The 12,614-nt window shown below is 40.5% G+C and overlaps 1 gene segment (V, D, J or C); it reads right to left on the bottom strand.

Annotated features, from left to right (window-relative positions):
* Positions 1 to 7,350: 7,350 nt before the first annotated feature.
* Positions 7,351 to 12,110, bottom strand: LOC112621724. The segment is given in 4 exon segments: positions 7,351 to 7,443; positions 11,138 to 11,175; positions 11,508 to 11,798; positions 11,899 to 12,110. Coding segments are annotated over 4 exon segments (471 nt in total).
* Between the last annotated feature and the right edge of the window lie 504 nt (positions 12,111 to 12,614).

Raw genomic sequence — 12,614 nt, 5'->3', positions numbered from 1 at the left:
TTAGAGAGTCTCCAATCCCTGATAGGCAGATTTGCCTGTGATGACTGTTGCTGTTGACTTTACCGGGGCCAGGATCATTCCTTGTTGCAATGCAATGTGATACACAACTTCCTACTTTGCAGGTACATGGGCTTGTCTGGAACAGGGATGGAACAGATATTTATTTTCTATATCATTTGTTGCTTCTTTGAGACAGGTGTCCCCATATTTGCCCCATCCCTGTCTCTGTCCCATGTTCATCCAGTTCTCCTCCCTTTACCCCACTTTTCTCACATTCTAAAAAGCAGCCCAGAGGTTTCTCCATAAAGATAGCATTTGCTAAAGTCTCACTCAAAAACCATTAAGATAGTGCCTTTGCTTTTTGCTACTCACGTTAAAGATGGATGAATGTGATTAGGTACTTAGTGTATTTACTATAGAAAATTAATTTCTATTTACACCATGAAAATATATTTAAAAATATTGGTGCCTAGATGTAGGAAAACTGATTACATAATATTTGTAGTACAGAGATATATATGGTAAGTAGGGTCTGTATCTGACCTAGTCCAGGAACTGTGCAAAATGATACTTGAGAAGAGGGGCCTTCTGCCTGTAATTATTGTAGGTGTCATCTAGACCTTGACCACTCAGTGTGGTCATAGACTGGCAGCTTTGGCATCACCTGGACTCTCGTTCAAAATACAGGGAATCTTAGGCTCCAACCCTGACTGATTGGATTACAATCCGCATTTTAACAAGGTCATAATTTACATGCACATTAAAGTTTGAGGAGCACTGGGCTAAGAGGATTTTGGAGATGGTGGAGAAATATATGCAGAGCAGAATGTTGAGGACACATTGTAAGAAATGATATTATGTAAGGATGATTCAGATACACTCAATTGCATGGTGGCCTTCCTAAGCATATCGTTTCTTTTTTGTCCTAAAGGAGACGATTAGAAGTTGACTATTAGAAGCTTGCTGGACTAGCTGCCATGAATCTGTACCTTTCACTGGTCTGACTGAGAGAAGAATAAGGATCATCCATCTCAAGTCTAAGGTGGCAATCCATGGTATTTTAGTGGTCTAGGAACCTATAGAAGACTCCCTATTATGAAGATACCATTTCTTAAATTAATATATAGTTTTAATATGATTTCATTCAAAATATCAGATTGGATAAGGCTGATAATAATTTTAATAAACATGAAAATTTGAAACTGTATCATAAATGACATTTGTAGGCACAGTGAGGCAAACAGTAGAAAATACTTGATGCTAGAGGTGGCTGTTTTCAAGGTTCCCATGGCCTGGGTCTTGCCTGACTTCCATCATGGTTGAGGAGATTATTACAGTAGCATGCCTGCTGTCCATTCATGGAACCCCATTGGTAAACTCTGCCTACCATCACAGGGTGAGTCTGGTCCATCTGTGTAGCCAGCTTCGTCAGCATCATATGCATTTAGCCTCACCATCCTCACAGCATCCTGCTGAGCCCACTGCCAACACCACTTCAGGACAATGAGAGTGATGGGCACTGTGAAGCACTGAAAGGCTTTCAATTCCATCTTATCCAATCGTATGCTGTGTATTTATGACTGTAGACACTTACATCCAGACAGACATGTTCTCTTAGGGATTCTGTATGAAATACCTCGTTAGTTCTTGCAATTTGTTCTGGGTGTGGCCTCATGTGGTATCATGCCCAGGGGTTGCTTCAGAGTAGCCATCTCTCACCTGTCCAGGCTTAGGATGAACTTCCTATCATAGGGTAATAATTAAGACAGAACCTTTACTGATGAAAAGAAAAACGTAAAGGCCAAGGGCAGCATGGGAGGAGAAGACCCGGGTCCTCCTATCACGTCATCCTCCTATCATGTCAAAGAGAGGTGTGCTGGGTGCAGGGGTCCAGGGCTGCTTAGCACTAGACATTCCAGGTTTGAAGTATCAGCTGTTTATAGGAGTCGCCATCCTTGACTTCTTCGTGTATACTTTAAATTGCAGCTTTTATCACTTCCTGGAAAGTCCAAAGACCTTAGAGCCCTTATCTTCATTTATTCTTTCCATCTTTTATGCCAGTATTCTTCGTTATTCATAGCTACTCTAAAAATAGCTATTAATTGGAACATGAAGACATATTTGAGGCTTAATCAGAATAAAAGTTGATGTTTTGGAGTGTGCTCAAAAGTTCTGGAGACCTAATAGACAGCACAGTGACTATAGTTAATGATTATTGTACACTCGAAGTTTTCTGAGAGTAGATCATTCTCACCATACATACACAACACAAAAGTAACTTTGTGAGGTGATGGATATGTTAATTAGCTTGAGTGTGGTAATCATTTTGCAATGTATATGTATAGCAAAACATCGCCTTGTATACCTTAAATATACACAATTTTTTTCTGTCAATCATACCTTAAGAAAGATTAACAAAAAATAACATTATAAAAATTGTACATAAAGATACCACTTGAGCTAAAAGAACTATAGAGCCACTGTCTGCCCATTACGGGATAGAACATTCGGTGTCTATAGTATGAAATGGCAAAGCACTGAATTAAACTTCCACTTGCTAGATTTTGGAATTGAAGCAATGTACCCACCAATAACTTGTTTTGCCTCATAGCTGCTATTTTTAAATATAATGAAGAGATTACAGAGTGGAAAAATAAATCGATAATTTAGTTACTTATGATGACCTTGGATTACATAACACAATAAAAGGAAAGGTACCTGTTAGAGTTCTCTAGCTGAAATTTTGAACAAAAACTCATGTCCAATATGTGACTATGCTTTAGAAATCCATTTATCTCTGTTCTTATCATACTAAAGGAGTTGATGGACAAGTTTCAAGCAAGATATGTGTTTGTGATGCCTGTGACAGAAACAATATACCTATTCATATTACATGTCCACATAGGAAGAGAGAGTACTGATTGTCTAAAAACTGGGTCTTGATTATTAGAAAAGGAAAATAGGTTTTAAATCGCTTGAAAACATAAAAATCCAAGCCCACTTGTAATATTTTCTCAGTATTCATTTGCATGATCAGTATTAGGATATGAGTTCAATAATAATTTGAGGTTCTAAATAACAATCAGACTGGGAAAGTGAAACTTATTATTATAGTGAATTTCAGAATTGTTTGCAAAAACGTGGCTGAAACACGAGCAGAATATTGGAATCCAGATGTTAAAAGAAGGCAGTTGAACCAAGTAGAATGTGTTATACTATTAGGTCTCACTAAGAATTACATATTCCAGGCCAGGAATGGTGTCTCATGCTTATAATCCCAGCACTTTGGGAAGCCAAGGCAGGAGGATCACTTGAGCCAACAAGTTTGGGACCAGCCTGGGCAACATAGTGAGACCTGTCTCTACAAACAAGGCAAAAATTAGCTGGGTGTGGTCATGTACACCTATAGTCCCATCTACTAGGGAGGCTGAGGCAGGAGGACTGCTTGAGCCCAGGAAGTCGAGGCTGTGGTGAGCCATGATCTCACTGCCATGGCACTCCAGCCGGGGTGACAGAATGAAACCCTGTCTCAAAAAGACCAAAAGGCTGGGCGTGGTAGCTCACACCTGTAATCCCAGCACTTTGGGAGGCTGAGGCGGGTGGATCACTTGAGGTCAGGAGTTCAAGATCAGCCTGGCCAACATGGTGAAACATGGTCTCTATTAATAATACAACAATTAGCCGGGCGTGGTGGCGGGTGCCGGTAATCCAAGCTACTCGGGAGGCTGACGTAGGAGAATCGCTCAAACCCAGGAGGCAGAAGTTGCAGTGAGCTGAGATTGTGCCATTGCACTCCAGCCTGGGCGACAGAGCAAGACTCTGTCTCAAAAAAAGAAAAAAAAATAGGAATACATATTCCTATTGCAGCAACTGGAAGTGATCTCTAAAAATGTTCTGTATCGACTGACATGTATCTACCTATAGTGCTAACTGTATTTTTTAACATTACAAACCCAGACCCTATGTGGACAGAAAATTAGCATTAACCTCTGATAATGGACTTCGCTGTTCCACTCTAAAATGACATTGTTTTAAAGTGTGTGGAAATTTATAAATGCTAGACAAAAGCAACCTAAACTCATCACCACCATTACCAGCATCACCACTATCACCCTTACTAGCATCATCATTGAGCAACTTAAAAGCCTGTAGTAAATGCATTTTTGTTCACTATTTTTATTTTCATCAGAAAGACTTGTTTATCTTACTATAAGAAGGGATATAAAGATGTGGCCTCACAGTCAGAGTCACAAACATTTCAGAGCAACAAGATAAACAAGAAGGCTGCTGCACTTTATAACCAGGGCAACATACACTTTAAAAAATAAAACCAGAAACACATAGATTGAGTTCTGTTTAAAGAACTTCAGAGATCCCCCAAACTACAAGTATTTTCATCCAAATCTTCTTGGAATACTCTTATATTTCATGAGTTAATTCTGGTTCTTTATCTCCCCTCCCTTGGGGGAGGAAGCACAGGGAAAGCCTTCCTTTTGGGCAGCTGTGAGTTGAGAGGAGAAGGCTATGGTTTTGTACAGCAAGGGCATGACTATGAAGCACTGTGTCTTGGCTGCTGGCACAGAAATAAACTCCAGAATCCTCCAGTTCTGCAGGCTGCACCTTCAGAGTAGAATACGTCCCTCCAGTCCTTTCAGCTGAGAATCGCTTGTTGGGCATACCGGACTCATCCTGCATAGACGCTCTCATAAAGTATATCAGAAATTTTATTTCTTTTCCCATAACACGCCGATACCAATAAAGATAATCATGTCCAGAAATTGGGTCACATCTCAGAGTCACAGCCTGGCCCTTCTCTATTACCCTGTGGCTGGGGAACTGAGTAACTCCAGCTTCTATATGCTCTGTGAGAAGAGACAAAAACAGAATACATGACAATACATGGCATGAATAGACTGGGATAGGATAGAGCACAGATATTTAAGTACCTGAAGACTCACTTGCTCCCAGGAGACAAAGGGACACTAAACTGAGAAGCCTAGACCATGGCAGGACCCAGGTAAATCACGTTTCCAGATGAAGGAGCTTGCAAGCATGAGAAAAAGGAAAGGAAATCTGTCTCTTGGCCCTGTATGTGGCCTCCAGTGACATCAGCATGTTAGCCAATGTCCACAGCTTCAGGAGCTCCCTCTAGGGACAGGAAACATAGAAGACCTAGCCAGGAATCTCTGAAGATTGCCTCTAGAGGGGGCAATGGAGAAAAACCGATGTCAATTAAAATCAACCTGTTTATGCATTTGACTAGATGTTAACCTTATATATACCATTCATAGCTCCTGAGTCTGATGTCTAGATCCTGCCTCACCCCATCTAGCCCTGTCTACCCTCATGTATCACATCCCCAAAGACTGTGGGGCATTTCAACTTATGGTAGTTATTGTTGCTATTGCTAATGATCAATACTTACCTTCAAATTCTCTTTTCCCATTATCTCTCTAATGCACTCCAATCAAGTTTCCCACCCACCCACACCATTCTCAAACAGCATGCTCAAAACATGAAAGATTATCCTCAACTTTGCTTCACCAACAGCCTTCCAGCTGAAAAACTTAAGAGTAGTCCTCGAATATTCTTTTTCTATCCCACCCTATAGCCAATCCATTAGGAAATTCAACTGGCTCTGTCATCAAAATACACTCAGAATCCACCCATTTTTTCATCACCTTCATTGCTAACCCTTGGGACAAAGCCGTCATCATCTTTTTCCTGGATTACTGCAATAGATTCCTAACTGATCTCCCTGCTTTCATCTACTCTACTTCTGAATTAGCTCTCAAACTCAGCCCTCTAGAACCTGCTAGATCATGTCGCTCATCTCCAAATCATCTACTAGCTTCCAGTTTTATTTGGAATAAGAAAACAAAGCAACAAAGCACTTAAGGCCATCAAGGTTTTGTATGATCCATCCTGCCCCATTACCTCTCTGACATAAACTCTACCACTCCCTTCCTTAAATTTTCAGTAATATGGGCCTCCTCATTGATCCTAAAATATTTTTTAGGGTCTTTGCACTGGCTCCTTCCTCTGCCTGGAATGCTTTTCCCCCAGATACCTACATGTCTCTTTCTTTCATCTTGAAATCATTGCTCAAAGGTCACTTCCTCATTGGGCCCTACTCTGAACAATATATTGTCATTTCAACGCTCCTTACTCTGACAGTCCTGGTCTCCCTCACCTTAGTCTGCCTTTTCTTGTCTACATTGCAGGTATCACCTGCTAATACACTAAATGCCTTATTTATTTGCTTATCTCTGTCTCTCCCTCCTGGCAAAAATGTAAACATCAAGTAGACATGAGTCTTCGTCTTTTTTCTTTTTAATATGTGCACTGAGAACATCATACAATGCCTAAAACTCTTTCAAGAGGAGGTACTGCTGGAATAAAATCTTGAAAGGAGACTAGACTTTTCCAATAACCTATGGAAGGCATACCCCAGACAGGGGGACATTAAAGTCTTAAAATTATTTTCTTCCTTTGTAGTTTGAGATGGGTGTCAGATAAAAACATGAGAGCAAGTTTTGCAGAAAATATTGAGGACATGAGTTTCTTGGCCTAGTCTCAGGTTAACTGGACATATTGGAGTATATTAATTTTGAGTGGCTGCTATAAAACTGTCACAAAGTTGCTGGCTTATAATGGCAGAGATTTATCCTCACAATTCTGGAAAAGTCCAAAATCAATGTCACTGGACCAAAATCTAGGTGTCATCAGGACCACATTCCCTCTAGAGGATATAGGAGACGATTCATTCCTTGCCTCTGTTTCTAGTGGCTGCCTCACTCCTCGGCTTGTGGTCACATCACTGTAATCTCTTCCCCTATGGTCACATTGCCTTCTTGTCTGATCTCCCTCTGGCTTCTCTTATAAGGACACATGTAATTTCATTAAGGGCCACCAGGCTCATCCAAAATAATCTCCTTATCTCCAGATCCTTAACTTCATCACATCTGTAAAGTCCACTCTCGCCATCTAAGGTAACAGAGGCAGATCCCAGGGATTAGGATGTGGATGTCTTTGTGGGGAGGGGTATTATTCAGCCAACCACACAATACAAAATCTGGCTTTTGGAAATTCTCACAGGTATCATTTTCCTGCAATAGTAGTGCATCAACTTTAATCTTTGGTACATAAATCTGACATGGACATTTTCTTCACAGTGGAGCCTCAATATTTGCCTCCTCATAAAAAGTAGCTTTGGTGGAGTCTGTGTGGCCCAGCATGCTTGGGATTGTGCACAAAGGAGACTACAGAGGGAGCCCCTGTCTCAGAGAACCATCAGAGAAGCTCTAGTGATGGGCTTCTTAATAATGGGCTTCTGCTCAGCCTCCCTCACTACCCTTCCACTCCACCATGTTTAGGATGCAGTGAAGCAGAGGTCAAGAAGAAGAAGAGGTTGAATTCTAGGTCTATCTGAGAGCTCCGAGTCTGGGGAGTAAGGACAACTAACAGCAGCCTCACAAATTGGCTTGGTAGGGACTCAGGTGACCCAAAGCTGGAGAACTAATGTCCTGTAGCTGTAACAATACTACCAAGTGACTTTATATCCTTCATCCAACACCCGCTGGTGCTAACATCACACAAACTATGAATTTGACACTGGCACAGTTGTCAAGTTCAGTTTTACTAAACTAAAGACAGTTCAGTTTTACTAAACTAAAGACTGTAATCAGATTTCCCCAGTTTTTCTGATAATGACCTTTTCCTGCCCTAGTACCTAATCCAGGATCCCATATTACATTTAGGTGTCATATCTTCTTAGTGTTCTTCAATTTGTGACAGCCTCTTTCCTTGTTTTTAATGATGTTGACATTTGAAGATTACTGGTCAGGTGTTTTGTAGAATGTCATTCAACTTGGATTTGTCTGATGCTTTCTCATTATTAGACAGGAATTATAGATTTGGGAGAGGAATATTACAGATATGTAGTCACATGATAACATCACAACATTGCATCATAAGAGAATGCACATGAGGTTCACAAGACTTATTATGGGTCATGTTTATTAACTTTGGTCACTTGGTTATCATTTTTCTATTTCCCTTGTCTATTCATTAGAGGCAGGCCACTGAATCCAGGAGAGCGGAATCTAGGGGGATGAGTATAAAAGAATGTATGGGCATATGTTAAAACCACCATCTTAATATTTTGGGGACGATACTTTGCAACTGTACAAATGATCCATTTCTTCTTAAAGTTACACCCACTAATTTTAGCACTTGTCATTGGGTCTTATGTGTGGCAACTACTCACAGTGGTGTTGTCACAGTGACTTTTCTATTTCCCTCTGTTTCTTCTACATTTGCAATTTGGAATTCTTCAGTAAGAGATTGTCCTGTCTCACATTTTTTATTATTTATTTATTTAATCATTTCATTTTCAGTGTGAACTTAAGGATTTTCTTTTACAAATTGTTCCAGCCTTAGTCATTGGGGAAGCTCCTTCAGATGGATTCCTCTGTCCTTTTGAGATGTGTCCTATCCTTTTTCTTTTCTTTTTTTTTTTTTTTGAACACACCTCATTACAACATTCTTATATTTTTTACCTCAGGGTCCTAGAACCACCTTTCATTTTTTTAGTTGGAGAACAATATTCGGCAACAAACATCTGGGCACTAGTGGTCTTCTAAGTGGACAGAACTATGAAATACATATATATATATATATATACCAACCCCTTATTCACACAGGTATGTATTCATTTCTTTAGCATTTTATCTACATGTTTAAAAACAATAAATTCATACTGATATCTCCAAACAGATATTCTTGTACGTTAGAAATGTTCTTCAGTTTTGCTCTGAGACTTGAGTTACTTGTAAACAGTTTGATATTTTGAAGTCTCGCCCACATAGACCAGGAGCCAAATTTAGTGAAGGGCTTGTTTTGCTTTAATACTGAGGCAAAAGTCATCTGAAACCTCTGCTGATTGACCCATGAATTATTAAGTTTCCCATTCTCACTGCTCTCTCTCTCTCTCTCTCTCTATATATATATATATATATATATATATATATTTATTTATTTATATAACTTTCAGCCCTTTGTGAGCGCCAGGCTTTGTTTCCCCTAATCTTGTTGAGTGGCTCTTTCTCCAACCTTAGGGAATTTCCTCACACATGTACTGCTTACAGCACAGCTGAAAGGTTAAGAGAGACCCTAGGAAGGTCTCCAGGATTCTCTCTGTGCAGCAATCGCCTTTTCAATGCCCTGTCATGTGAAATCTAGCTGCTTTGATCTTGTATTTCAAACTCTAACTCTGAGCTCAGTGAGGTCACCCAGCTCTGCCTGGATTCCGCTTTCTGGCCCACGGCCTGGAAACTCCCTCCAGGTATTAAGACAGTCGTAGTTCTCAGCTTGGTTGTTTCCATCTCTCAGAGATCACTGTCTTCTGTTGCCTGACTTCCAATGTCTTGACAACCGTTGTTTCACGTGTTGTGTGTATGTGTGTGTGGAGGGGGGCAGGGTAGGGGGTGGGGTGTTAGCTGTTTCAAGCAAGAAGTTAAATCTAATTCCTGTTAATCCATCTTGGTTGGAAACAGAAGTGTACTCCAGAACCGTATTGAATTTCTTAATGCCAGGGTCCCCAAGGGTTTTAATGGTAATGGACCTTTTTGCCAGTTTTTGGGTGTGTGGTGTACATTCCATGCAGAGTATATTTCATTCCAAACACATATGAGACACAGCCTGAAGATTCAGTTTTTCTCTCCTAACTTTTCCTTTTTATCTATCACCCAAAGACCTGACCAAACATCCAGTTTCCAATTTCTGGATCTTTGGGGTATGATGCTTTTAGTTTCTAAAGCCTGGGAGCATTTCGAAGCTCCAGGATTAAGGCAAACAATGTAATTCTGGCTCTTTTTTTGTCATCTCTTTCATAAGGACATTAAAATCCCAGCTTCAGCTGTGAGGTCTGTACTGCTCTGAAAGCTTATAGGTCTTTATAATTTTAACTTCCCCTTAATACTCTGCCTATAAGTTCCTGCCTTTTTTTTTACATAGTAAATTTCTTTTTCTTTTTAGCTTGTCTGTATATTGTTTTATAGCAGTGGTGTTGTTTTAAATTTTGATGGTAAATAGTATATCAAATTTAAAAAGGAAAAATTTCAAACAAAGACAAGGCTAATCATGTTCTTTCTGCTCTTTCTATATTTTCTCTCTCCAAATAACCAGCAAAACGTATCACAACTTTTTTCTTCCTTACCCAAGCATATAAAACTATATATAAACTTAACAGAGGTATTTATTGATTTATTTTTTTCTTAAATAATTTTATGTGCTGTGGATTATTTTGCAAATATTTTCCCCTTGGAAGTTTGTCTTTATCATTCCTACAAGAGAATGGATAAATATGCCTATTTGGCATTCTTTTAACTTTTTTGTACATATGAAGTGAAGCACACACATGCATAAAAGTGATAGGATCATACATTCTGAGTGCATAACTTTTTTTAGTGCTTCTGTAATTGTCAAAAGTATAACTATAATTGAAAGATGAAACTGATGAACTCATTAAAAAGTAACATGTTCTTTTAATAGAAGAAAAGTGTATAATTTTATATGCATAGAGGGACTTACAGATCTCAAGACATACTCTATAGTTACAATACCGTTTGACAAGGGTAAGGGACATTTTATGTTCTCTGTGTCATTGAAAGGGCCTACTCAGTGGCCCTTTCAGGTAAGAAAGGTCTCTTTCCAGGTAAGAAACAGAAAAAGAAAAGATGAGAGTTGAAGACATATGCAAGAATTTCAAAATCATCTTAGAACACATAGTCTAAGTCAGATAATGAATATAGTACATGAGATGATATGTGGTGCAATGTTTGCAGGAGAAGTCAATTAGTGGTCCTGATGGGGTTGAAGAATTGCTGCAGAAATAGTACCAGAGATGAAAGGAGAAGCCTGCATGAGACAATAGGAGGCTTGAGGAAGCTGTTTGGGGGTAATTCAAATAATTTGTTATTGGAAGTCTAGAAAAAGAAAGTGCAGAAGGTGAAGGAAATGATCATTTGAAGTGAGCAACTGAAACAACTGAGAAGCCAAGATTGATGTTGGAAGTAATCAAAGATGTTGAAAGTTTTAAGGTAGAAGAGAAAAGAAATGGCAGAGAAGTCATAACAAAAAGCAGCAAAGGAGAGAAGCATTCACGTGCAATGGCTGCACAGTGTTAAGCTCACTCGATCACTTGAAAGCTCCAGTCTGTGACACTCACCCTCAAACCTGGTCTCAGGCACCCTTGTGAGAAGTATGTGAGGAATCCCAGGAACCATTGCACCCACTGACTTCCTGCCAAAAGTTTCCTAACGTGATGCATCCTTATGACCTGTTCTTGCCTTGCCTAGGGACATGTGGAACACCAAACCTACGTACTTCCTGTGCTGGGGGAGGAGCAAGAAAGGCTGCTGAGAGCTGCTGGGTACTGGAGGAGAAGAGAAAGCACCAGGGTTTCTGCACAGGGAGCAGGCGATTCTGCAGCACTGTGACCAAACCACTGGCACAAAGATACACAGCCGAGTCCCTGGGTTCTGAGGGCTGGATCTTCAGAGTGGCTAAAGATGCATCAGGCATCTCTGCTGAGAATCGATCCTTGGGCATTCCTGAATCATCTAGAGAAGCCTTGTTGCGTAAGTAAACCAGCAACTCCAGTCCTTGCATCATGGTCTGTCTGTACCAGAAAACAGTATTGTGGCCTAAAATTGGCTGACATCTCATAGTTACTTCTTGTCCCATCTCTGTCACCTTGTGCCTTGGTGTCTGGGTGACTCCAGCATCTATGAGCTCTGTGAAAAGACATAGAATTTGGGGACAGAATAAGAAACATAATTGGAATAATAACTGGCAATATCCAAAAATGCAGGTGCTTTATTTGTGGGGATTCACCTTCTCCCAGGAGACAAAGGACCAGACAGCAGAGGAGCCTGGTGGCCATGGCAGGGCAGCGCAGGTGGAGCCTTCACCTAGATGAGACCCTTGTGGGCATGAATACTGGAGCTGAGGATTCTAGACCTTTCACCCAGAATAAAAGGGGGACTGTCAGTGACATCACCATCTCTGTCCCTGCTCAAAGGACCTTCCTCCAAAGGTGAATGCTACAGAAGATAGGGTGAAATAAATTACAATTACTCTTTGATGTGGTTGGTTCACTCAAAGACTCTAAACACCCCCATTAGCTGTCACCCCTCCTAGCTGCAGTGCTTCCGTGGCATTGCACATCACATCACCCATTCTGCTTTCTCTGATGCATCACGTATTGATCTGCCTGGTGCATATTGCCACTTAGGTGTGCCATCAGCATCTCAAATTCTGGACATCAATAAATTATTTGTGAAATTCAAGAATTTTATTGTTCCCCTCACCGGCCATCCCTATATGCCAGACACGCAAAATCAAAATAATGTGTTGCTTAGTTAGAGCTTTGCCCCAGATCCCTCCTGGAAGCATCTGGACTGCCATGCTCCTCATGCAGAGAACAAGGTGGCTGCCCTGGAAAGAGACAGAACTGTCCTAATTTTATTCCCAGTGAGGGCTGGAGGTGGATACTCTTGTGCTCTGTGACTCCCCCAGCCACACACAGTGTCTGCTGCATTTCTGGAGGA

Source organism: Theropithecus gelada, chromosome 3 (assembly GCF_003255815.1).
Source record: "Theropithecus gelada isolate Dixy chromosome 3, Tgel_1.0, whole genome shotgun sequence".
Lineage (NCBI taxonomy): Eukaryota > Metazoa > Chordata > Mammalia > Primates > Cercopithecidae > Theropithecus > Theropithecus gelada.
Note: the sequence above shows the minus strand (reverse complement) of the source record. Positions and strands in the feature narration are given on the sequence as shown.